General features: G+C 47.3%; 1 protein-coding gene across 15 annotated transcripts in view; it reads right to left on the reverse strand.

Annotated features, from left to right (window-relative positions):
* Nucleotides 1–26,915, reverse strand: part of TP63 (tumor protein p63) — a 138,737-nt gene that overhangs the window by 80,218 nt on the left and 31,604 nt on the right. For 11 of the 15 annotated variants that reach the window (XM_065557509.1, XM_042843866.2, XM_065557511.1 and 8 more), the window contains exon 3: nt 26,705–26,837. In XM_065557509.1, the coding sequence (XP_065413581.1) occupies nt 26,705–26,837 (133 nt within the window). Of the gene's footprint in view, nt 1–6,008; nt 6,317–26,704; nt 26,838–26,915 lie in introns of those variants that run through there. The other 4 variants (XM_065557519.1, XM_065557514.1, XM_065557518.1 and 1 more) reach the window with 2 other exon arrangements.

The following is a 26,915-nucleotide window of genomic DNA, read 5'->3' on the forward strand; positions in this document are numbered from 1 at the left end:
CAATAAAATGCCAAGTTTCTACAGTGAGGACAGCCCCTTTTCCCATTTTTGGAGGAGCCTTTTTACAGCCTTTTGCAATATGGCATTTCAATGTTCATTGCTTGTTGAAGCAAGCTGCCACTTTGCCAACAATTCAAAAGATCTTCCAGTTCCCTGACACACTGTTGGGCTCCCTGCTCCCATTTTCTCCTTGTTCCTAGAATGGCGCTAACAGAATTTTAAAGAAAAGCAAAGATTTTATTCGGATCTTCTACATGTTGGCATGTGTCACTGTATAACATTCCAGAGACAGCAGCTCTGCACACAAACGATTTTTTGAAAGCTATGTGGTGTTACTATGTGGGAATGGGCGACAGGGGATGGATCACTTGGTGATCGCCTGTTCTGTTTATTCCCTCTGGAGCACCTGGCATTGGCCACTGTCAGCAGACAGGAGACTGGGCTAGATGGACCATTGGCCTGACCCAGTGTGGCCGTTCTTATGTTCACTTGTTTGTGCAAACTCACAAGTTAGTGTGAATATTAAAAAAGCCCAGAAGGACAAAACACTGTTGTGTTTCATTTTCATATATTAAAGTGAAAATGCTCAAGTTCCTTCTTTCTACCTGCATCTCTGTGACACGTACGTAAGTTAGCTTCTTGCTGTGAAAGAGCGCATTTTACACTGCAGACATCACCACTTGTGACAGAGCATTGGGCCATCTATGCCCCAAATCCCATCTTCGGCATGCACTGGAGCTAATTCAACAACCTCATCCCTTATTTAGAAGATGGGGTAGAGTAGGGCATGAGGGGCCACTACTTTTACCTGTACCCTGGTGGCACACAGCACCTCTGCCATGGACCAAGGTCCCTTGAGCACGGCAGCAACAAAACAAAACAAAACAAACTAGCAGACCCTGTAAAAGGGTGGCTGGACCTTTAAGATGGAACCAGATCCAGCTCTCACCTGTGCTTGGTTTCCTCCCAGATCATGTGACTAGCCCCAAGGTCTGCTGGGAAGGGGAAGCGGGATATAAATGGCAGGTCCTGTTCCCCCAGACCAATGTAGGGAGGGACAGGGAAAGAGCAGGGAGTGCTTGATCTCCTTCCAGGGAGATCTACAGGGGGAACAGGGCTTACCCACCCCTCGTGCCTGGAGAGACCTCTTTTCCTCTGCACCAAGGGACAAGCCTCTGTAACTCTGTCCGGACTTATGAACCCCTGATAGGATAGGAAAGAGATGCCCAGCCTTCATAAGGGTTGTGGGGGCCTAACACATGGTTTGGAGCAGATGGACAGATCAAGCCGGAGAAGGCATGGTCACAAGGGGTTTCCTGTGTACATATCGGGAGCTGCTTTGCAGCCATGGACTATCAACCTGACCCCGGGAGGGGGTCTTTAGTCCCAGCAATGCAATTACACCAGGCTGAGGGGGTAAATGGAGGCACAACCATCCCCAGACACCAAATGTGTCATCACCCCACACAACCTGCCCTTGCTGGTGATCTGCTGATAGTTGGGCATATTAGGGCAATGCCTAGTGCTACCTTAGTGAAAGTGCCACTTAAGGGACTGACTGTCCCAGTAAATTTAATCCACCCAGGACATTTTAGGGGGGGGAAAAATTAAAAAAAACACCCCCTCTCCCTACCCCTCCCGCTTTCGAAGCAGAGAATTCAGATCTTGGGCTACGGCCCAGCAAAATCAGAAATTAACCACTCGCGGGACAACTTTATAAAGAGGTGGCTGAGAGGCCAGGGGAGACGGCTCGTATTGTAGTTGGCATCGTGCAGTAAAACTCACCCCACCCCACCTTAGCACAATACGCACCAGGTCCTTGCACCTAGCCTTAAAAAACTAAAAAGAGCAAGATGACAAAGCGCTCCGTGCAGACGAAGTTGTTTCTTAGCAATACCTCCCTCCCGCGCCTCACCAGTATAAAGGATCTTCTGCGTTAGTGACCAGGTGGCTTCCTTTGAAGATAGTTTCCTTCCCCGTTCATGCAGTGCTTGGCTAAGGGCCAAGGAACCAGGAGAAAAAGGTCTTTGTCGTCTGCACTGATATCTGCAACCACTATGTCTTAAACCTAGCTTGAAGAAAACAGCTAAGGAAGAGAGCTCAAGACGACTCCTGGGGCTTTGTCCTTTTGAGGTTCTCCTCACCGTCTTGGCTGAACATTTAAGAGCCAGGGCAATGGGATATCAGCCGTGACTATGTTTTACTGCATACCAGAATCTCGACCACAAATTAACCCCACTGCGAACAGACTTTAGAAAAAAGGACATTCTAGATCAAAGGGTGAGCCCATATCACCATCTGGTAGAGCGTCACTGTCTCATCCTGTGCTCCCCTAAAACAATGTCTCCAGCTGGCCTAGAAGCTCATTAGCTCTGGAGACCCATCCAGCCACTATTAGCTACAGACAGGACCCCGAAAGATAGCCTTTTAGGAGCAGATAGAGTCACAGAGGGATGGAGTTGGGGGGCAGGAGAAACCTCTTGAAAAGGCAGCCCTACCCCTGAATCACACACAGCACTTAATAGCATTCGGTCTCCAGACGGTTGTTTTGTTTATTTATATATTTGATTTCTCAAACCTAAGGAAATTACTAGTTTAGCCACAACGAAGGCCATAAACCAGGAGTCTTTGATCATTTGAAATGCTTCTGTCGGGAGTCTGGCTCCCCATTCCTACCCAAACACTAAGCTAAGATCTTATAGGAAAGCGATCTCACGTATTATAAAGTGAAATATTTCCTTGAACCACCCACAAAGGGCAGAAAAATCTTCGGGAATATACAATGAAAGCGCGATATAAAGTTTTGCAAAGATATTTTCACCTTCTCTACATTTTTTTTGTGGCAACGCTTCAATTTGCTTTGACCAAGTAAAGTAACGACTGACCGAACAGCTCAGTGTCTTCCAGGGTACCTGCACCGTGAGCTTTGCACCACTCTGGAAATTGGTCCCCACAACTGGCTTCTTCTGCCTCGATCACCTCCTGCTGCCACCACAGCCACAACGCTAGCAGGAAGGACCCTGAAACTTGGGCTAATCTGTTTTGTGCTACATACACAGTTTGCAAATGGGCTCTCAGGGCAGAGAGTTTGACATTCGAGAGGCACCCCTCTGTGAAGTGCATACGACTAGTGTTCTTTACATACTCGCAGAGATGTCATTTGCCCAGACACCTCTTAAAACTGCAATTTGTTCTCCAGTTATATATAGAACGATTCTCTTCTCCCTCTTTCAGCATTATGAACGTTGCTTCACTTCTCTGTTACAACCACTTCTACCCCTCTCCTCCTCATGCTCCAAGGAATGAAAACACAATGGATCTGGAGATGCCAGAATAGATGGATGCTGTGACCCATCTTCATTTCATTTTCATTTCCCAACTTAGATGGTTATGATTCACTGACCTGTCACACTCATTTAACAGCGCATCCCGTCCCTTCCCCTGTCCCCTCTGCAACATTTCCTAACAAGCCTTCACTTGTTTGGGGGAAGTCAGATGGTCTTTTTACAACATTTATAGGAAGGATTGCTCCAAGGCACCCCATGTCTTATTAAGTGATGCTTTCAATTAACAGCCATTACAATGGTCTTTGTACAACACTGCCCTTCATTACGTCTTATGCAACAGTTAGCTCTCCAGCTGCAAATTGGAGTATACAGGAGACACTCCCAACTCCCTTGTGCTCTGAAGAAGGCAGAAGTAGTTCAGTAGTTAGCTACTGGGCAGTACACATGCAATAAGTGTTGCAACAGTGAGTGGAAGAAGGGTTGTAATGAGACATTTTGGGACAGGGAGACAAACCCCATGTCCTTAAAAAGAATAAAAGGAGGGGGAAGACTCACCCCTAATCACAGAAATGTCAAAGACGCAATGGAATAAAAAAAATCTCAGTTAGACTATATGGAGATATGCCTATCTCACAAAACTGGAAGGGACCCTGAAAGGTCATCGAGTCCAGCCCCCTGCCTTCACTAGCAGGACCAAGTGGCCCCCTCAAGGATTGAACTCACAACCCTGGGTTTAGCAGGCCAATGCTCAAACCACTGAGCTATCCCTCCCCCCTTAAATGAGTTAAAGACTTTTTTTTTTTTTTTTTAAATAAACTTCAAACAATGTTGGCCAGTTTTAGCCAAAAATACTACTGGCAGTTTAGTTTTCCATATACATTCCCCTTGCTTTCCTACACCTAGTCTCCCCTGGCTCCTTAAAATCTCAACAGTCCCTACAGATTCCTTCCCCTCCCGCCCCAGGAATCACCCAGCATCCCGAATTCCCTACATTTTAAATGGAAATTGCGCCTAGTTCAAAGTTTTATAAAAATCATGTAGAGCAGTGGGGGTTGTACACTACAGAAACTGAATTTTAAAAATTAAGCAATAATAATAAAGCCCCAATTATCTCACACGGATTTATTATTTTCTATTGGAGAAAGAACGAACCCACTGTTTAAAATCCATGGTCATCTGTTTTGACTCCCCACGACATGGAACATTTCAGTGGACAAAAATTCATTGCTTTATGCTCAAAGCTAAAAACAGCTGAAGCCTTTAAAACCCTGTGATGACCACAGCTATGATGAACAGCATTTAAACTGTTCAAGAACAGCGAGTGCATAGCTTCTGACAGACGAGCCAGCAAGTCAACCGTATGGAGTCTGCAACCCTACCATTGCTATTCAGCGAAAGTTGATCAGATAGTGTTAAGACCCAAACAATGCCAAGCAAACATGATCTTGGAAAGGTTCTCTCTGCACAGGCAACGAGAGTTTATAATTAACCTAGAAAGAAACACAAAATGATAATCCAATGGGTCAGACAGTCATCTAATGTGGGGAGGAAATGAATAAGAATATATTAGGCACTGTATGTTTATCCTCTATTAGAAAGAGCATCATTGAAGACTTTGTAAACTGAATCCAATGTGTTTCCCAAGTCGCCTTTTCTTGCCTTATGTATTTGCACACACCAAGTGCGTGAACCCCCGAGTGTACACACACTGTCATTCTTCCTTAACTCTCACCTGGCCTATCACCCCTGCCCTGAGACTGGATTTTGTTTTGTTTTTCCAAATGACTGAGCTTCTGTCTGCCGGCAGGTCTAATATCCGAGGCACTCAGCGCCAAACATTTTCATCTGCAACACCCTCCGCGGAGGTTTTTCCTCCCTTCCCATTCTGATGAGTGTCAACGTAGCTGCTCTCCCCTATGGAATGTAAGATAATATTGCTGCAAACCCAGGTAACTTCCTCAAAGCCTCACGGTATGTGGCATTACTCGCCCCCTCCACCCTCTGGATCAGTTAAATATTTAAACTGATTTTATTTTTATGCTTATATCAACTGCCCAAATGTCACCTATTGAGCTATTTCAATTTGCATAAGCAAAGGCATTAGTGACAATTAAATGCATCCTCACTACATACATTGTTTACATAGATTCATCATATAAATGTTTCATTTGTGTAAACTGGAAGAGAAAATTGTAAGAGTACAAAGTTAAGACAGTTACCAGTGGGGATTCTGGCAAGTTTTCCCATCAGATAGCCTCTGTTTATTTATGATTTTAGATGGTAACTTCGGATATTTAGAGTGCACTTAGGTTGTTCCCTAAACATTATCCACTTTTCACAACGAGTGTCAATTTTGGCAATCAAAGAAGAGTGAATAAGTCAGAACTAAGTCAACACAGAGGCACTGTTCATACAGCCACATGAACACAAGTGTGTGTGTATTCAATACAATATGTCATTACTGCTTTGCCTTACTTTGCCAGGAAAAAAGTTATTTTGCTTCTAATAAATCCCCCACTGAACTACTGGGTTTATTGTCCCAAATTTAAGCCTGGACAAACTTCATTTTCATTCCCACGCCTAGCCTTGCAAGCCGCAAGCCTGCCATTCGCTAGAGAAAGAAGAGTCAAAATCAAATGCATGCTCTGTAGCCAGCCCCAAGATCACCGTAGCGGCCAAGCGATAATACAAGTTTGCCAACAAACCCCCTAAAATCCTTACCTCGCTATACTGGGACTGGGCATTGTTTTCCAGGTACAACATGTTAGCAGTCAGATTCAGCAATGCCGCTGTCCTCTCTTCTGGCTCCAGGATTTTGACAAATACCCCCCACCCCCTATGAGACCCTAAAAATGTGATTCTACTTGGAAGATAACAGGACTCGGAGTGTGCTTCTCTGCATAATTTAAGTTTCCCTTATATACCCAACTATCAGCAAGGAGCAGGAGGTGGGGCTCTTTTGCTTTACCTGTCCAATCTGTCAAAGTGCCACCTGGAGTCCTCCACTCCAATGGAGAGAGGCCTCTCCCATCTCATTAAGTAGTTAGAATTCCTTATCACCAATCTCTAAAAAGGGAAGGGGGGGGAAGAGAAAACACAAGAGAGAAGAAAGGAAACTCCAACTTTCTCCTGTCACTTTTATATGAAATTGGAAGCTCAAAGAAAAGAAAAGAAAAGAAAACATGGGCGCGTTCAAGAGAAGCTTCTCAGAGCAGCGCTTTTCTTTACTGATGAGATTTTCAGGGATTTCTTCTCAAACAGATTTCTTCACTCCTGCTCCCAAAACACTCAGGAGGGGCTCCAGATTTTCAGATCTCAAAGAGTAACGCAGAGAAATGGCCAGGCCTGTGATCACTGTGTTAAAATCCTTCCCCCCAGAAGTACTAAGAAACCTCACAGCGTGTGTTTATGTCACACACACACGCAAACAGATTACCTAAAAGCATTTGCAGATAATAGAGTGGCAGAGTGGATGTAGTGCACCAACTAAACACCATCCCCTTATCTGCGATTGCTTTAGGTAACTCATTTGTACCCTATATTCCCCCTCCCCCCCATTCATACGTGTAATAGTCCATAAAAATACTCCAAACTCAAATATAAAAAAAATGTTTAAAAGCAGCTCGTCCAAAACGTCTCCTGGTTCTGAGCACGGCCATGGGAGAGTCTTAAAATCTGGCTACTCTGCAGTGGAAGCATATTATTCAAATAATTTAAAGGGCACGCAAAAGCCAGAAGGCACCTGGATGCTCTGTACAGCAGGATTTATTAAATATTTAAAAAATACAAATAGCAATTTATGGCCTGGCTTATGTTATCCTCACTCAGCCCTCCCGGGCCTGTCTGTGCGGGAGGGAGGCGAGATGGACAGAAAGTTACCCTGCTGCCACCTGGCTCAGAAAAAATGATAAATTACCCTGATTTTGTAAGTAACAGGGGAACAGGAGCTCAGTAGACTTGCACAGACTGGTGGTTCCAAAGTTCCCATTTGGCAATCCCAGGGTGCTCGGCCTTAGCGTGCCCTAATGGGAGCAGAGTTGTGCACCACAATCAGCCGGATTGAAAATGCCACTCTTTGAACACAGGGAGTCTGTCACCGTGACATCTAGCCACGGCGTGAACGGGCTGTGTGTGGAGAATACACAAAAGGAAACTCATCTGGCCTGCTTTTGAAAGAGCAGTTATAAGGTGTGTCAGATGGGAGAAAATAAACACACTTTTTTTTTACAAGAGTCCGGATGAGACAGAACTGCTTGCCTTTGAAATATAATTACAGTGCTCCTGGATTTTTATGTCTAGGAGTCACTAATAGACCTACTGCCAACTGATGACTTCTCTCCAGGCCGCTACTGCTCAAACTGAAGTCAAACCTCATGCTTCAAGGCTTGAGAGAACGACCACCAGGAGTGTATGCGAGGAGAGTAAGGGATTCCAAACAGGGCTGCAAGACTGGCTCCATGGGTTACGGAGAGATTGTATCCTTTGTCTGAAGTATCCAGTACAGTTCAGTAACAGATACAGGAGAGCTAACCATTAGGTAAGCACTAAGCGCTTAAGTACTGTCTAGTGGTTGGAGTAGGAAACTGTTTCTATTCCCAACTCTGCCACTAATTCTGTGCATCTCCTTGGGAGAATCACCCAGCCTCAGACGCCTCACCAATTCCAATCTTGGGGCGGGGGGGGGAAAGAGAAGGAGGTAAGAGACACTGAAAAGTACTTCATTACTTATATGAATAAGGGTGCAAATGGTTCCCCCCGCCCGCCCCCCCCCACCCCCACCCACACACCCCTTTGCAGATTAGCAAAATGTGATGTGTTCTCAGAACCTGGCAATACTGAAGAGGGACAAAGTCTTTCTTGGAAGAGAAAGAGTCCAGGAGTAACAGAGGGGTGCCGCAGGCACAGACTGTCATTCTAGACCATCCTCATTCTAGCCCTGTTGATCCCAAACCATTCGCTCCTTGTTCCCTAATGTTCTGAATCATTTATTCCATGTTCCTGTGAGCTGTTCAACAGCAGCTATGTTCCACCCTACAGACAGCTGCACTTCAGTTGTAAATGAAGTAACTCCTAGATATAGTCAGCTCTAGATTTACCTAGAGGTAATGTACGGTATCCACAGCTATCTACAGTTCTTCTGGGCATATAAGATATACCACAAATATATGCAAAAAGAACAGGAGTACTTGTGGCAGGCACCTTAGAGACTAACACATTTATTTGAGCATAAGCTGTCGTGGGCTACAGCATCCGAAGAAGTGGGCTGTAGCCCACGAAAGCTTATGCTCAAATAAATGTGTTAGTCTCTAAGGTGCCACAAGTACTCCTGTTCTTTTTGCAGATACAGACTAACACGGCTGCTACTCTGAAACCTATCACAAATATATGGCGTTGGCTAGTCAGCACTGCGTCCCCCACACATGCACTGGCTCGGACAGCACTGGGGGAGAAGTCTCCTCTGGACAGCTGTCACAAAGGAACAGCAGGATACACCCCTCTCCGCTCTGCTTGTGGGGAAGGTAAGAGTCAGCAGGTGACAAAGGCAGACACACACCGCTGTGGCATGAGGCAATCTGATGCGTCACATGGAATGCACAAGTATGACGGTGAGTCAGGGCCTCAAACTGTAACCACGGGACATAAATGCTTAGCTCCCTTGGGACAGAACGGCTGCAGTCAGGAAAGTGTTTCACACACAGCATGGTGGGGATTTCATGTTTATGGTTTCACTGCTTCAGATCAAATACGCTCAGGTTACAGGATGTTTGCCCCCCTCCCCCGCCCTCTCCCTTAAACTGGCAGCTTGTACCCCCTCCCCCTGCCCCCAGGCAGTGAAAGATCAAGGCTTGATCATTTTGCCTCTTATGTTATCATTAGAAATAAACCTTCTGGAATCTGAATCAAGTGGACCATTCTTACGACAACGCAGGAGACGGAATGGAATACAGCTTAGCCTCCGGTATCCCCTATTGGCTGTGCAGAACTAACTGGCGGGGGGGGGAAGGGGGAGAGAGGAGATTTTGCCTCTAAATGAGCGCTGATTAGATTCCCATGCAGCAATATACTTAGCAGCCCCTTTGAAGGAAAGTGAATGCTACCGAGGGGCTTATCTACAGACCACAGCTTTCTAGAGGGATTTTCAAGGGGAGATGTTGTGTGTGTTAAGGTCAGAATATTCTTGTTCAATACTTTGGGGTTTTGCTCCAGTTTAATCTGTTCTTTTGAAGGGGGGTAGGGAAACCCAAAGTGCCCAAGAGGCTGAGCTAAGCTTTCAGAAGTGATGTGATTTTAGCACTTCCGTTTTTGGATGTTCAACTTGACACCTTAAGTGAGACAATTCTCAGGAAGTGCCAATCATCCATCCTCTGAAAGTCAGGACCCTATAAGGGGTCTCAGTCTGGGCATCCCAAAATTTAGGCGCAAAAACCCGCACTAGTCACTTCTGAAAGTTGAGCTGGAATACTGACCTCATCATTCCTTGGTCTTTCTAGAAAGCATCTGAAGCCATTTTACCTGGACGGACATCAAACGCATACTCAGAAGAGACCTTGATTTAACACAACATCCAAAGTACACTGCTTCTAGCTTTATAGCACACTGCACAGCTTCATTACTAAAGCCAGAGTCCTGGTACTGCATGTGAATGTATATGTGACATCAGCCAAGTCACACTCTTCATTCAAGTTCTCCTGTTTCCCCGCTGTCCAGATAGTGTGGAGTGGATTCTAAAACACGTTTGTTGTTGTTTAAGAATCAGACTTCACTGTAGCATTATCCCTTCCTGAAGTCTAAAGTGACACTGCTTTCAGCCACAATGCCAAGTGTCACAGACATGTCTCAGAAGCCTGATGACAATACAATTAAATGATTATGCAAGTTCTTGTAGCAGGGGTGTGTTTGCGTTTGTGTGTGTGCGCCTATTAGGTGGTTCAGCCTGAACTTCCTGCAGATCAAAGTGAAAACTCCTCACACCTCCCCACTTAATTTCACAAATCAACATGTGGATAAGCTGTTCAGGAGAATGGTAAAACCAGCTCAACTCAGCAGCATTTACAAATGTAGGTTTAGCTAAAGGAAGGAAAAAAGAAACGACATTGGTTTGTTACCTCCTTTGGATAACTGCTGAATGCTTAAAATGAGACACTATTAAATAGTTGGGGGACGGAGGAATTAAAAAGTTATGAAATATTTTCACAAGTTTACTTCCCCAGTGAAAATTTTCTTGAAAGGATATCCCTACCCTACTATACAAATGCAAACTGAGAAGTGAAACTTACTAGAAACAGAAGCAAAGCCAACCAATTTATTTTCCTTGTTCAAGCCAAGTTGAAGAGCAAAAAGTAAAGAAACAGCATAAAGCACAAGAGAAATATCTCCATCTAAGGCATGGGTTGCGGACCCCTAAAAATTTTCAAAAGAGGTGTGGCCCCCTTTGTAAATCTTAAGCATAGTCTGCGGACTCCAAGGGGTCCATGGACCACAGGTTGAAAACCACTGAGCTAAGGCAATATGAGTAACCCAAAGATTTTTTTCTTTAAGTTGTGTGTTGTTTTTTAAAAAAAGACCTAATCAACTACAGAAAGATGACACCTTTGGGAGAAAGCACTTTACCCTCTAGTGTTACTAGTAACATCTTCTGATCCTGCAACTTTTGGTGCACAAGTAGACTCTTTTCAGTAGGGCTACACATGTGGACAGGCTGCTGGGCCCACACAAGAAGTTGTAGGATCAGGACCGGCAATGGCTACAGTTCAAAGAGATTAGAGGAAGCCACTCTCCATTTTATTCATTGGTGCACTTGACAGAACTTGGTGTACAGTCAGTACACCAAGCATGTGTCTCTCCCTCACAGCAACAGGGTAGAGAACACAATTGGATGACAGGAAAATGGGGTTGGATGGACACAAGAATTGGCAGGGGGACTAAGAGGTTAGGGGTAGGTGTAATAGGCAAGACTGCTTTTAAAGCCGTATGTCCCAGAGTCTTTAAAATTCAAAAAAGGCAGCGCATTCCTTCCTCCCTTCACAAAATCTCAAACTGCACTTTGCTGGCAACCTGCCGCGCACACAATCACTTTTGCAAATTGCAGAGGAAAAATTGAGACTCACTGAAGGTAGCAAAGCAGCTCTGCAATTGGTTGACACCCACAGGATCTCTCGGCTTTCCCTCCCCAAAGAAGTACACTTTCCCCAATTGGCTGTCACAACAGGCCTGCCCTCTGACCCTGGGTAAACATCTGCACACGCAGCCTATTTGAGCTGTTACAGCCTGGTATCTCCACAGAATGCCTCAAGGGCTAATTAGAGTGTTAATGGGATCGTGTTGGGAGATAACACGGCAGAGGGGAAAATTGTGAAACAAAACCAGTTCCTTCACAACAGATTTGCAATATTGGTTTAGGAAGGTAGGCACAGCCCCGGAGGAGGCTGCCCTACAGCTGTTGAACCCTTTTTAATAAGGAGCAAGACACTCCTCTAGAATGGCTCAATTACGCAGCCAAGATTACGCAAGGTCTTCATTCCTTTCCATTTCCCTGCACAATCAAAAAACCTCCAGCCCCTTTTCTGCAGTGACAAGGCTTGGAAGTGGAGCCTTCTCCCACTGGGAACACCACAGGGCCCACGGCAGACATACTAAATAGTAACCATACCTGAGTGACACACAGGCTTATGTTACCTACAGTACCTACAACTATGCAACATACGAACTGTAATTGGCGTCATTGGATAGTACCCAGAATTTAATCAACAGAAAGGGTTACTTGTATTCTATTTCTGACATTCCTATTGATTTTTGTGCAAATAAATCAAAGCACTGCCATGCTAAATTCTTTTAAAGCAGTCTCTAACTCAGGGGTGGGAAAACCACGGTCCATGAGCTGAATCCGGCCCACAAGCCACACCGCGCGGCTCAGCCCCGCTCCGGCCAGGGCGCTGGGTCAGGGGCCAGACCATGTGGCTCGGAACCTGCACCCCATAGCCTCTCCCCATGCCCCAACCCTGATCCTATTCCTGCCCGCCAAACCCCTCTGTCCCAGCCCAGAGCACCCTCCTGCACCCCAAACTCCTCATCCCCAGCCTCACCCCAGAGCCCGCACCCCCTCCCACACCCCAACCCCAATTTTGGGAGCATTCATGGCCCACCATACAATTTCTATTCCCCGATGTGGCCCTCGGGCCAAAAAGTTTGCCCACCCCTGCTCTAACTAGTGTATCATGACTGAAAGGATAACAAGTCCTTGGTGAGAGCAAAGATCTTTGCAAGCAAGCTGATCAGAAAATCTTGGCAGGCTTTCGCTGCACAGAAAACACCACAAGACTATGGAACTTTTAAAAGGGCAGTGAGAGCTAGCGTATGGAAATAAGCCCTATTTTTTGCTGAAATAGGCTTTTGGGGCCCAACTCTAGCGATTCTCCAGGCAAAGCCTCCATGACATCAGTAGCAGTTTTGCCCCTGTAGTAATCATACTTGGCCCCCGGTCACATCTTTCATCTGAAGATTTCAAAGTGCTCCGCAAACATTTAATGCATTAAGTATCCAGCGTTGCTGAAAGGTAGGCAATTATTTTGCAGATGGCGGAGAATGGAAACGGAGAAGCTAACGGACTTGCCTGATGAGCACCCAGGTCACCTGACTCCCCAGCCTGCACTAACCATTAAACCACACTCCCCCTGCAGACATGGAATGACATGTCAGGCCCTTTGGGAACAGGGAAACAACCCTATGATTGCAAAGTTGCAAGGCTGAGATTTTTCCCATTCAAGCCACTCTGCTCATGAGAAGTTATGCCGCGCCAGTCGCTCTCACAAGAGCCTCCCTCATGTACACAAAAGACTGCCGTAACAAATGGCACTGATATATGTCGTGCCATGAGATGCAGGTTCTTGCTGAGGATAAAGAAAGGATAATCTAAACAAAGGAGAAGGAGGAAGAGCGGAGGGTGGTGACGGATTAGAGAAAGTTCTTTAGTTTGGTTTGGTTTATTAAAAATAAAGAGTAACTGTTGACAAGTTCAGGTTTTCTCTTACATAAGCGAGTCAGGGAACGGGTGTCACTTATACACGATAAGGGGAAGCCAGGAGAGTGAGGGTGGGATAAGTTACAAATTGCTTACAGGAAATGCACAGCTGATCTAAAAGTTCTGCCAATGGATTCGTTTTTAAACCAGTGCCTCCTGCTTGGCCAACTTTCCACCTACCAATCATTTGTCAATCCGATACAAAAAAGAAAGAAAGCGTCATCGGCTGCAATGATTTTAGCTCTCTTAGGGTATGTCTAGGCTGCAGCTGGGGAGAAGGCGGGTGGGTTTGTACTCAGCCAGCTAACCCGAGCCCCGCCCGGGCACCCTGGCTACACAGCGATTTTTAGTGAGCTAGCGCGAGCGGAGCTAGAGCATCCATCTATCCATGCTGGGACGCATGCTCCCAGCTGCAGTGTCCCTTTCTCCTCTTGAACCTGGCTCCACTGAAGTCTATGGGGTTTTTCGTGCTTATTACACTAATTGGAACCATCTCACTGTTACCAGGTGTTCCCCCAATCTGATTATCGTATCCACCAATTGTCTCCTGTTCGCTCCTTAAATTGTAAAGTCTCAGTACAGCAAGGGGGCCCTGCCCAGAGCCTCTCTAGGGACTGTTGCAATACAGGGCATCCAAGAAGTGTATTTTATCACTATGGCTTCAGGAAGAGCATGAATATATTAACTTAGCCTCACTTTGCCAATACTCGCCCACACACCACCTCGACCCCTCTCATGTGCTGTGTTACCCCAGTGCCCAGCCTAGGACCCCACCATGCCAGACACTGTATAACCTCATCTAGTCAGAGCAAGCGTCTGCACTGGAGAACTTACAACAACCGAAACAGAGGAGACAACAGAAATGAGAAGGGACACGGGCCCAGAGAGGAGAAGTGCCTTGCCAACAGTCCACAACAGTCTCAAATCCCAGACCTGCACTCTGTCTCCTGGATTACACTGACCTCGGTCTGTCCTTGAATCACGTGCTGCTCGGTGCAGAGACCCTGCCTTCAGCTCCATTAGGAAAACCTCTAGGACACCGTAGGTACTATTATAAACCAACATTCGAAGTTCAATCCCTATGTTCAACTGTTTACCAGGAGGCCTTCCCAGGAGAAACGTCAAACCCAGGAGATTTTTTTTTTGTTGTTTTTTTGCATTTTCTCCCCATAATTACGTTAATTTAACAAATTCCACTTCATGTTAATGTCCTTTTTCATTTTACTTTATTCCTTTAGTCTTGCGAGATGAAGCTCTTGTTAGTGTACCAGCTGTGATAGACCAAGACCAGTTGGGAAGAGCAGAGTAGCAGAAGGGAGATCTACTGGCCACTGGATAAGTAGTTTTCTGTTCCCTGAGTGACCAGAGCAGGGGCTGCTCCAGGCTAATAGACCACCTGACTCCAATTAACCTGCTAAGAGTCAGGTGAGGCAGTGAAGCACCTGACACTAATTAATGCCCCTCTGATGCTATAAAAGGGCTCACTCCAGTCAAGCCAGGGGGAGGAAGTGTGTGTGAGGAACGGGGAGCAAGAGGTGTGCAAGAAGCTGAGAGTGAGTAGGCGTAGTGCTGGAGGACGGAGAAGTACAAGCGTTATCAGACATCAGGAGGAAGGTCCGGTGGTGAGGACAAAGAAGGTGTTGGGAGGAGGCCATGGGGAAGTAGCCCAGGGAGTTGTAGGTGTCGTGCAACTGTACCAGGAGGCACTCTAAACAGCTGCAGTCCTCAGGGCCCTGGGCTGGAACCCGGAGTAGAGGGCGGGCCCGGGTTCTCCCCATACCTCCCAACTCCTGATCGAACACAGGAGGAATTGACCTGGACTATAGCTTCTACCAGAGGGGAAGGTCTTTGGACTGTTTCCTGACCCACAGGGTGAATCTGTGAAGCAACCAAATCCGCCAATAAGCGCAGGACCCACCAAGGTAGAGGAGGAACTTTGTCACACAGCATATAGCAAAACAGACAGCGATGTTCACATACTCATCTTCTGCAATGCGTTCGAATCCATATTTTAAAGCGAATGCGTTTATATGCCCATCAATGGAAAATGCCTTTTCCTACAGGCAGGTCTGGACGTTTAGATTTCACTGCAGGTGCTCAGAAACGAAGGAGTCCCTCAGAGCTGGTTGAATTAGTACAGGCCACAATCGCTCCTTAATCTACTCCTGACACGGACTGATTTACCATCGCTGCCGTTGCCGTCTTAAATTTGCTCCCGGGTTAATTTAAAAGTTACCAAATTCACCGTTGTGCGGTAGTGGCAGGACGAGCCTAGCGGTCTCCTTCTGAAATAGCGGAGAAAAGAATGCAGCACTCAACAGGCAGAACGGAACATGACTGACCATGCAAACAAGCGGATGTTTAGATGAACTTTTTGGGGGGTGTAAGGTCCCATATAGAGAAAAAACCTGCATTAGTACAGGGAGATGGACATTGGGCCCAGGGGCCTTTTTACAGTAGAGCCCAATAGGTAGGCCCCTACCAAATTCACAGCCATGAAATTTCACACATCATGGACCATGAAATCTGGTCCTGTGTGTGCTTTTACCCTATACTACACAGATTTCACGGGGGAGACCAGAGTTTCTCAAACTGGGGGTCCTGACCCAAAAGAGGGTTGCGGGGGGGAGGGGGAGGTATTTTAGGGGGGGGGTCACGGTATTGCCACCCTTCTGGGCGCTGGGCTGCCAGAGGACGGCGGCTGTTGACCGAGGGCCCAGCTCTGCAGGCAGCAGAGCAGAAGGAAGGGTGGCAATACCATACCGCGCCATCCTTCCTTCTGTGCTGCTGCTGGTGGCAGCTCTGCCTTCAGAGCTGGGCTCCCAGCCAGCAGCTGCTGCTCTCCAGCCGCCCAGCTCTGAAGGCAGCGCCACCACCAGCAGCAGTGCAGAAGTACGGGTAGCAGGACCACAACCCCCCCTAGAATACTCCCCCCCACACACACACACACACACCCCTCCTTTTTGGGTCAGAACCCCTACAATTACAACACCATGAAATTTCACATTTAAATAGCAGAAATAATGAAATTTACTATTTTTAAAAGCTTATGACCGTGAAATCAACCAAAATGGATCGTAAATTTGGTAGGGCCCCACCAATATGCGAGAGATGCTTGCCAGACACAAGGCATCCCTGCACCCCAAGGATCTCACACTCAGAGCAGATGGAAGGGTACCTCAAACAGAGATTAAAAGAACAATACAAGTGAATTAGATTCACTTCTGGCAGAATGGCTGGAGTGGGTTGCCAAGAAAAACTTCAACGTAGGCAGGGAGGGTGCCTTGCAGAAGTGCTCAGGGAGGTCAAGCCACACACCGGGCACCGTGTGGAAGGTGGTACAGGAGCCAAAGTAGGCGCAGGTGACAACTGGCAGAGCACAGACGACATGGAGCATGAGCGCTAGCCATGTAGGATACATTTCTCACTCCTGCTTCAACATCCTCAGGGGGCACAAGAAAGATCCTAATGGTTCAAAACAGAGTCTCCATTACAAAGTGGCAAGGAAAAAGCTCTGCCTATCCCTGGGAGAAAGGAAACAGACAGCATTGTGCAGGGTAGGTTAGAGATCAGGACCACAATGGAATAGACTAAAGGGATAAAACACCAACTGCACCATGAACCCATATCCTGGACAGAGGCTGGATGCCCTGTTTCTATTCCCTGACCCAAAGCTAGGAGCCTGATCTCATGCTCTGGCCATACTCAGGTCATGCCAATATCGCTTTTTGAACACGAAATCTGATTTGGGCAAGCGGGTTGCGAATTCTAATTCCAGGTTAGCGATGAGGAAGCATTCTGCTCGTCACCCCAGCCCCACATGAATTTACAAGGTAAGTACGAACGAATGAAAACAAACTATAGGAGAAACAGGATGGCTGCGGTCCACTTATATTTGTGTACTACTACACTTAGTGGTTTGTCTGAGCTTCAATTGCCTAAGGCCAACTAAGGTATTTACTGCTTAAGGGCTCTAACCCAGTTAAAAGGTTTAAGAGAAATAACAGGAACAATCTTCACAACTGGGAATGGATTGTACCAATCAGGACAGACAGCAGCATATTAAGTTTTTTATATGAACAGTATAAGCTTCCTCTTTGCTAGTTTCCAGACACTGGCAGCAAAAGCACCCAGAGCATGTTGCTTTCAGATCAAGATAACTTTAAATTAATGTTCGTGTAGCCTTCTGAAGATGGAAAGTGTTATTGCTTTGTAACACATGCAGCAGCATGGAAAATTTTGGAGATTATCCTGCTTGCTCAAGGAAGATTAGGTTTTTTGGAGGGTGGTTGCTTCTTTTGTGGTAGGCTATTTGCATAGAAGCAGGATGTTAGGTTCCTTAGAACAGCAACTCCTCCAATCCCCACAAACTGGGGATCTGAAGCCAAGTCTCCAGAGAAGACAGCTAGGGCACTCAACTCACCGTTCCCACACTGACCCCAGACTGGCAAAGCTAAATTACCTTGTCCAACCACATCCACCAGGGATGTTCTGAACCCATCCTACTCAAAGAGGAGGCCTGAGATTGCTTTGAATGCTGTGTTCCCACCATCTTCTTTCCCTTCTCTCTTTGATGTTTAATCCTACTGCATTTTATGAAACTGCATTAGACTCTCAGCTCCTCAGGGCAGCTACTCTAACTGGATAAAGCACTGTGAACACCTACGGTGCTCTTGGCTAAGTGGAGGTAGTTTTATTTATGATCGTTTGCACTCCAGAAGCGCACACGGTGTGCAAGGTGCAGTCGGTACGCACAGAGACAAGACAGTCCCAGTCCCAAGGAGCTTGCAGTCAGATGTAACATTTTTATCTGAACCCAGTATTATAATTTTAGGTCCACGTCAAATCCAAAGCCATTCAATACTGAATAAAACTTTCAAGATAATTTTTCCAATACACCTCTACCCCGATATAACGCTGTCCTCAGGAGCCAAAAAAAAATCTTACTGGGTTATAGGTGAACCCGCGTTATATCAAACTTACTTTGATCTGCCGGAGTGTGCAGCCCCGCCGCCCCGGAGCGCTGCTTTACCGCGTTATATCCGAATTCGTGTTCTATCGGGTCACGTTATATTGGGGTAGAGGTGTACCAATAAGAATTCCAGAAAGTGATAATATTGTTACACATAAGGAGCACCCTTCGTCCCCAAAGCTCTTTACAAACAGAAATGCAACTGACTCTGGGCAGCAGCCAGACAGCTAACACATCAATGAGAGGAAAGGAAACTTTGCAAACATATTTTAACAGCAACAACAAAAGCGCCACGGAAGCTTTGGAGTCCATGAAAAGACTCTTAGTATCCAATGTATCTGCCTCAGAAGGGGTTGAGTTGATCCTTTCTGGATTTGAACCTACGGCCCCATGGAATATAGGTATTTCAAACCTGGTGAGCAGCAGAGTTTGGAGGTACATACGTTGCAGAAGATAAACACTCAGTAATATTAAAATGCGAAGGCTGAATGGGGAGTGCTCACAAATACAACTGAAAACAAGACAGGAGTTGCAGGGGAGGTCACAGGCACCACAGATGAATAAAATAAGTGGAAAAGATTGCTCATTACGGGAATACTTTTGCATAATCTCAACCTTCACTAAACAAATGTATCTGCATGCAGAAGAATAAAAACTTGGCAAGCCTCAGAAACCCTTTCATGCATGAACCCAGATAGCAGTGCAAATAAAAGTTTGATCAAATGTCTGAACGGTCTGCAAGCTTCCCATCTATCCTTCCACGGTCAATCCCGGAATGTTTAGGGATGGAAAAAGAGGACCACACAAGCCATCTGGATTCATCTACCCAGCATGCTGGTCTTGCTACATAATGCATTTCTCTTCCAATCCCCAGCCCTTTTGTGACAAAGCAGCTTCAATTGCTGCCTCTGGAAGCACACATCACATCTGAGTCAACTATTGCAATTAAAAAAAAAAAAATCAAAATCAGGAGGCATGTTTGTAAGTCCATGCCTCTTAGCTCCAATTGGTGTATGTCTTGTATTAGCCAGCTACCCCTAGAATGCAGCCAACTACCCCAAGAAAGCAGCCACCCCTTTGCATGCAGCCACCTCCCCTTTGCCCTTCAATCTCACACCTCTGCCAGCTGCCTTCCGTCTTTCACTTGCTAAGGTTCTTACGCGGGAAAGCACTTAAAGCATGTGCTGAACTTTAACTAAGATCACTGGGATTGTTCATGTGTTTAAAGTTAAGTATCTGTTGCCTCCTGAGTCCTGCTTGACATGTAGGGCAGAGACTGGCTTCTTTGTTACTTGTCTGTACAGCAAGTGACAAAAGGGGATTCAGGTCCTGGACTGTGGTCCCTATACTGGCATAGAAAAGGTACATTTTACCTTGCCTTGATAATCATTATATGGGCTTCTGCAAGCCATAAACTGATCAACAGCTGAGTTCAGAAATCAACCCAGGTTGGGTTGCACCAGTAAGTGGCAGTATGGCATACCGGGACTCCTGTGGCAGACCCCATTACTATAGGAGTTAGAACTTAAACACAAAACTCTCAGCTTTCAAGCTTCTTGGGTTCCTAAGGGAACCTTCTGAAGAAGAACTGATGAAACACTATTTCACTAGGAGGGTGGTGAAGCAGAACAAGGAGCAGTGGTCTCAAGTTGCAGTGGGGGAGGTTTAGGTTGGATATTAGGAAACACTATTTCACTAGGAGGGTGGTGAAGCACTGGAATGGGTTACCTAGGGAGGTGGTGGAATCTCCTTCCTTAGTTGTTTTTAAGGGCTGGCTTGACAAAGCCCTGGCTGGGATGATTTAGGGGTTGATCCTGCTTTGAGCAGGGGGCTGGACTAGATGACCTGCTGAGGTCTCTTCTAACCCTAATCATCTATAAATCTATGATTCTATTGCTGCCTGAGAGAGTCTGCAGAGAGGGAAACAATCTCTGGGGAAGGGGGGGTTAACTGCTCTCATTGAGATGAATGGGTGTTAACCCTGAAACCTAACAATAACTTAAACATCCCCCCGCCCCTCTTTAATGGCTGCAAACCTACTCATGCAGCATCCACAATCCCACATTGCACCTACAATCAGTTTGCTAACCAGTCTTCTGATTGCTCTTATACCAGTGATGCAGGATTGCAATTAGCCAGGAACACAGTCCATGTGAACAGGTGGCAAGATTAGGGGAAGGGAAGATGCATGGGCCACTGTGTGAAGACTGTGGATCTGATGGCCTGTTATTATAGGGTAAATCCCAGGAGAGTTTTGCAGCAGTTCTCTTTGGGCTTGTCTAGACAGCGAGTAACTGCGCAGCAAGCCCGAGTGTGAATCTACAATGCCCCAGCTTCCGCACGCCAGCTCACTGGGTGGACCATGCTACAGTGCACTGAAAGCCCTGCGACGTTCACTGTCCTGTAGCAATGTCCAGGTGGGATGTTACTGCGCAGGAAGCGGATGCGCTGTGGAGTCCCACCTCGACTTGCCGCGCAGTTACTTGCTGCATAGATGAACCCTTTGTGGCAGGTATGGTAGAACGTACAGCACCAGCACACCTTCGAGGACTACGCCATGCAAGTTACTGCAACTGCGAAAACCTCCTCTGCTGCCAACGTGTGCACAAATGCCCAGCAGAGAACATTCGGCCAGCAATAAAGCCTGGTTTCCACAGAGGCTGAAAGATGGATTTAAAAACAGGGATTGTTTTTTGAACCCGCTCAGAAAGCTCTGGCCAAGGAGACTGCCGGGAGAAAGGCATTCTGCTGAACTGGTTCAGCAAGGAGGAAGGCTAGCTTAGGGGCATGCAGGGAAGGTATGTGCACGGAGGGAGAGGGAGTCATAAACTCACCTTCCCCAGCTACAGCACTCATGCTACCAGTGGCTAGAGTTTACCAGGGCCCTCAGGAGAGACCCCCTCCCTGGCCAATTCCCAGTTCAAGGGCGGGGGTGGAAACAGTAGTTTTTCCAGGTTAAGAGTGAACTGTTTCAAAGAAAGATGACTTAAACAGGGTGCTAGACAGTTCTCTAGAGGAGTTCTCCAGAGAGAGACCGGTATTACACGGATGGTGTACCAGCCGCTGGAGAGCTCCCCAGCAGTCTAGGGCAGTGGTTCTCAACCTGGGGATACACAGAGGTCTTCCGGGGGGTACATCAGCTCACCTAGATATTTGCCTAGTTTTACAACAGGCCCCATAAAAATCACTAGCAAAGTCAGTACAAAAACTAAAATTTCATACAGACAATGACTTGTTTGTATGGCTCTATATACTATACACTGAAATGTACGGACAATATGTATATTCCAATTAATTTATTTTATAATTATGTGGTCACACTGAGCAAGTCAGCCATTTTTCAGAGACGGTGTGCTGGGACCCCTTTGCATTTTTATGTCTGATTTTGTAAGCAAGTAGTTTTTAAGTGAGGTAAAACTTGGGGGGTACTCAAGACAAATCAGACTCCTGAAAGGGGGACAGTAGTCTGGAAAGGTTGAGAGGCACTGGTCTAGAGCACGCGTGATGCTGTAGTTCAGAAGCATTTGGTCATGTGGCTGTGTCTATTGATAACACGCCGCTGGCCAATTGATGGGAGGAGCAACATTACATCCAAGAGACACCATCCTGTGATGAGCACTCTCATGTCTCTGCCAGGTGCGACCAGGTACAGCCAGGATGAGGGGCTATTGTAATGAGGAGCCCAGCCACCGCAGCGAGCAGCAGAGATCCCAGCTGGGCCTTCAGCACCAAGCGAGATGGGTCTCTAACATGCGGGCTAGCGGAACGACCCTCTTAGCCATTAGCAATAGACTGAGGCAGCCGCTGACAGGAGATACCACCAGCACGCCTGCTACGCACAGTATTACGTAACGACGCCAGAGCAGTTCTCTCGGGCTTTGTCCGGATGAAACACAAGCTACAGTACCCAGGAGATGGAAGGAGCTTGTGGCTACAGCGTTCTGCTCTACGTGTGAAACACGTGGGCAATCCAAAGTACCCGTCCGCAGAGCCGTCCGCGCCTGGCAGCGTGTGAATCCCCTGTCCCCCTATCCCCGCCCACTCCTACCCTCTTGGGAAGTCAAGCTTTGGCTCCACTGTGTTACCGGTCTCAGAAACACAGTGGAAAGGAGGACATTCCCTTTGGGGCGTGTAGGGGACCCAGTCACAAGACAGAAGGGGGAAAAGGGAAGGGATGCTGCCTGGGTTATTTCACACAACCCCATAAATCCTGTTCTGCTCCCCACTCTGCCACCTCCAGCTCCCTTTCATCTGAGCAGAGCCCCGGTCACCAGCCTCTCTGAAAACAGCATGCCAAGGACAGGGCATTTCTACCGTAAAACACAGCAGGAGAATGGGAGGTCTGGGTTCCGTGGGAGAAGATGTTGCTTCCTTTTCAGCCAGCTGCCACCGAGAACAGAGGATTTTTTCCCCCCCCTTATCTCTCTCCATTTTCTGTTTCCTTTTTAGATTACAAATGCAACCGACTGACATAAACCAACACAGGGCTTGCTCCCTGGTTTTCCATTTGCAGACGGGACACAAACACGTCCCAGCTGTGGGAAAGTCCAGGTCCGAATTTTTGCCCCCTCTGTAATTCTGTTCTCTACAGATCTGCTATGGTTCAGCCGCAAGGTGCTGGGTTGGATGCAGGAATCACTGGGTGAAATTCTCTGGCTTGTGTAATGCAGGTCAGACCGGATGATCATAATAGTCTCTTCCGGCTTTAGCACCTAGGAATCCACATCCTCTCCCCAGAACATTCCCCGATGTGCCCCCCCCCCCCCCCCCCCGGGCAGGACTCGGTCTCGGGGGAGCTTGGTCGTGCACTCCTGCACACCTTGCTTAAGCCGAGGAGTTACTGCTGGTTTTGAAGCAGGATAGTGGGGAGGAGACCTCACATTCAAGCTCAGAAAGGTACGAAGTGCGGCATCTCTGCAGGACCAGCGCAGCCAGCCCCCTTCTCATCTAAATCCCTCCTTAAAACTCCGCATTTCCAGGATGCCCTGGCTATCGAAGGTACTTATTACGGCCCCATAGCCACAGTACCCGAGTACCTCGCAATCTTGAATGCATTTATCCCCCGAACACCCTGCATGCCAGGAAAGTCCGGCAATCTCCATTTTACACTGCGGAGCTGAGGCCCAGAGAGAGTAAGCAACCTGCCCAGGGTCCTAGAGGAAGTCTACGGCACAGCCGGGAAATGAACCCAGGACTCCAGCCAGCGCCCTAACCACTGAACCATCCTTCCTCTCTGGTGAAACTGTAAGAGTCACTTATTTCTTGAGTAACTGCCCCGCAAAGGTGGCACATGCCTATCCCGAGTAACCATGTGATCGGATTGCGATGCCCCCTCTCTAGCACCCGAACACCTCGTGCCATGTGCATACTTTACATGAGCAATGCTCCTAGGCAGGGCCTTGTACCTTTCTGCAAAGCCCTCAGCTCTGTTAAACTACGCGAATAGTCTTTGCCCATCTGCTGGGACACAGCGACAGCACAGAAAGCCCTGGAGCGGACAGTCAGCCTGCGGGTCTGTTTAGCGAACATGTCCAGAGGTGACATTCTCCTTAAAACAATATCGAAGCGTAATAGTCCCGTGCACTAGAGACAGACACTTTCAAAGCAGCAGAACTCTGGGCAGTTATTGTACTGTATTCTCCCGCCCTCCCCGCCGCCCTTTTTGAGCTCAGGGATTCCTATCCTCTGTTTAAAAACTCCACATTAAATCAATTGGACGGAAAGCCTTAGAGTAAAGGAATGAGAGTTTTAATTATCGCAACACCCAAGCACCCTGGTGTTATGATGGTGCTTCTCGTTTAGAATTCTAATTGGAGTCAAAATTAATAAGCTACAGGTACCTGAAAGAAAGAAAGAAAAAGAAAGAAAGAAAGAACTCCTCTGAAGCTCATGGAAAGTCAACGAAAGATGTTGGCTTTGGATAAGCCCTTATCTATTTACTTTGCCCCAGTTTAAATCTCTTAGATGCAGCCAGAAAGCTGGCCTTTATCTTCCCATAAGACAATATATTAAAGATCGCTCTGTTTTAAGCTTAGTCTCATATGGCACCTCCACCACCACTACATTCCTTTGTGTTTATCTGCCCTCTTCAACCCTTTCGCTCCGATCAGATGCACACAGCACATCGTGTCTTCAAGTGACATGGCCGAGGTTACGCTAGAGACAGGTGCTAGGAGAACTACTGCCCTGCAGCTATCTACAGGAAGAGAGGAGATACAGGGTTAGAAGGTATTTCAGATTAAACACAACAATGGCAAACACCTGCCCTGAGGCTACACATTCTCTGCCAGCGCAAGCTGCAGCCTCCGCGCGCCCCAGAAACAGCAAAGCAAACACCAAGTTCTCTGCAATGCGGCGTTGTCGCCCGTCAAGTGATGTTTGCTAATTAACGGGGGGGAGAGAGAGAAAGAACGTTCCCTATTTTAAAACCAGGCTGTTTGCACAGGTCTGAGATGCATTTTTTCCTTTGTAAAGCCTTTTGTATAGCACTTGATTGAACGAAGGAGTTGTTCTCCTTTACTGGAAGGCTCTGGTACATTAATAAATTAACACAGGGGCACGCAGCACTTAAAGGGCTTGAACCAACAGCCACGCACCAAGTTACACGGAATTACATTAAGCAGCTTGTCAACAAAGCTCTATGCTGTGATGTATCCCCGTGACATTCATTAACATTAATGAAAAATCACACAACCCAGCCCCTGCGTGAAGCTTGGAAAATATGTGCCCTTAAGGGTGGAGATCAAAGCCACCAAAAACAAGAAAACCAGATCCTAGCGAAGGCTGCATGGCCCCCCTTTTTCTGCTGCACTGTGAACAGGGACTGCAACGCTCTTTAGCCAGCAGGAGACAGGATTTTCCAAAGGGCGGCAGAGAGCCATCACACAGGAGAGGGAAGCTTGGAACAAGGACTCAAGGCGGTGTCACGTTAACGCAGCGCCGCACCAAGCGTTTATAGAAAGCAGAGTTGTGCGGGGTTTTGTAACAAAGCCACAAGGAACTCAACCAGTCGGACGTGGGAGGGAAGCTGGCAAAGATACAGCCGATGCTTTTAAGCGATTCAGCTTAGTTCTAACGAATTTTCCCATTTTATAGACGGGGAATCCCCACAGAACAGGGTGAGTCTTTCAGACTGGAGGAACTTTCTAAGGGCACCATTTTACCAGAGCTGGGCAGCCTTTCAAGGAAACAGCCAAACTTTGCCCCCTCGTGGGTGGTGGAGGCAGGATCTCCATCCCAGATGGGCTTTGTGAGTGACACATACCCTCTCCGGTGGGACAATCCCTCTACCTTCCAGCATTGGGACAAGGCCTGGAAACCCCTGTGGTCATTGACTCATGCCTCTGAATTACAAGCACAACAGTCATTGCCAGGATGCGAATTGGCCACTATGGTGGACTGCTGCGGCACTAGAAACCTGTAAGATTAGCCTAAAAGAACACGAATGATCTGGTGACTTAACTGTTACGGATTCTGTGGGTGGAATACAGGGGGTGGGGAACCTGGTTCTGCTGACACTAGCAATAATCATAAGTCCAGGGGGGAAAAAACCCGAGCTGTAACGTAACGAAAAAGAAACTGCTCGTGGGGAAAGTTTTGGCACAGAGCCTACTAGTCAAGGAGAAGAGATGGCACTACCGCAGAAGCAGGAGCTGGGCACATCCAGCAAACTCTACAACCCTCCTCTCCAGCCCGTAAAGCGACACATGGAACCATCAGCCCTCAGAACACTTGCCAGGAGAAAGCACCAGAGGCAAATAAACCAGCCACCACCAAGGCCTCCTCTGCATGTCACCGCCAAACGTGCGGGTGAAACACAGTGGTGGCCAAATCTCATTAGACTCGCCGTTTACTCTTGCCTGAACAGATGGGGAAAGGGGAGGAGCAGTAACCAGGCTAGGGACCCAAGTTTTCTACACTAGCCTGCTTGTCCTGTTAAAGAATTCCTGCTGTCGCCCCTTTACTCTTGCTCCCTTGGTGAAGGCACCAGTGGGAGTGTCAGTGTAGTCAGGATACCGGCAGCCACCAGTGTTTAAACCCTCAGCCCACATAAGTGTGCTGTAAGCAGGGAAGAAAGCCTTTGGCTGGAGGGCCAGAACCAGCGGCTGCAGAGAGCTCCCTCTCCGATCCCTCCAAAACCTGCTTTGCTCGGCCCTTCCTTCCGTTTGCACTCCCAGACTCTTCCCCCCTCACTCAGCAATGCTTCAAAGCAGAGGCACCACAGAACACAAATGCAAACATCTCCACCAGCAGGGCCACCAGGCAAGGTGCAGAGAGCCGGCTCCTGAGATCAGTGCTGGGGAGCGAGGCCTTTCACAGGGCGAGCACCTGCAAGGGTTAGCCACAGGCCTGTCAGATCGCCGTTCAGAACCAGGGCTATTGCCGCAGCATAGACAGGGCCCAGTGCAAACGCTTACGCACACTCACCCACATGGGGTCGCTCCCATCCGCATCCTGCATCCGGACACAATCCATACTAATCTCTATTTTGTTTGTAGGGCCATTGTCTGAGGTATCGTCCATGAAGTTCAAGTTGATCGGCTGAACTGAACATATCGGCCTAAGAGGAAGAAAAGAGCGTCATTAAAAACATTGGCCGAAATCCCGACTCCACTGAAGTCGACAGCAAAACTCCCAT

This window comes from Chrysemys picta, chromosome 9 (genome assembly GCF_011386835.1).
Source record: "Chrysemys picta bellii isolate R12L10 chromosome 9, ASM1138683v2, whole genome shotgun sequence".
Lineage (NCBI taxonomy): Eukaryota > Metazoa > Chordata > Testudines > Emydidae > Chrysemys > Chrysemys picta.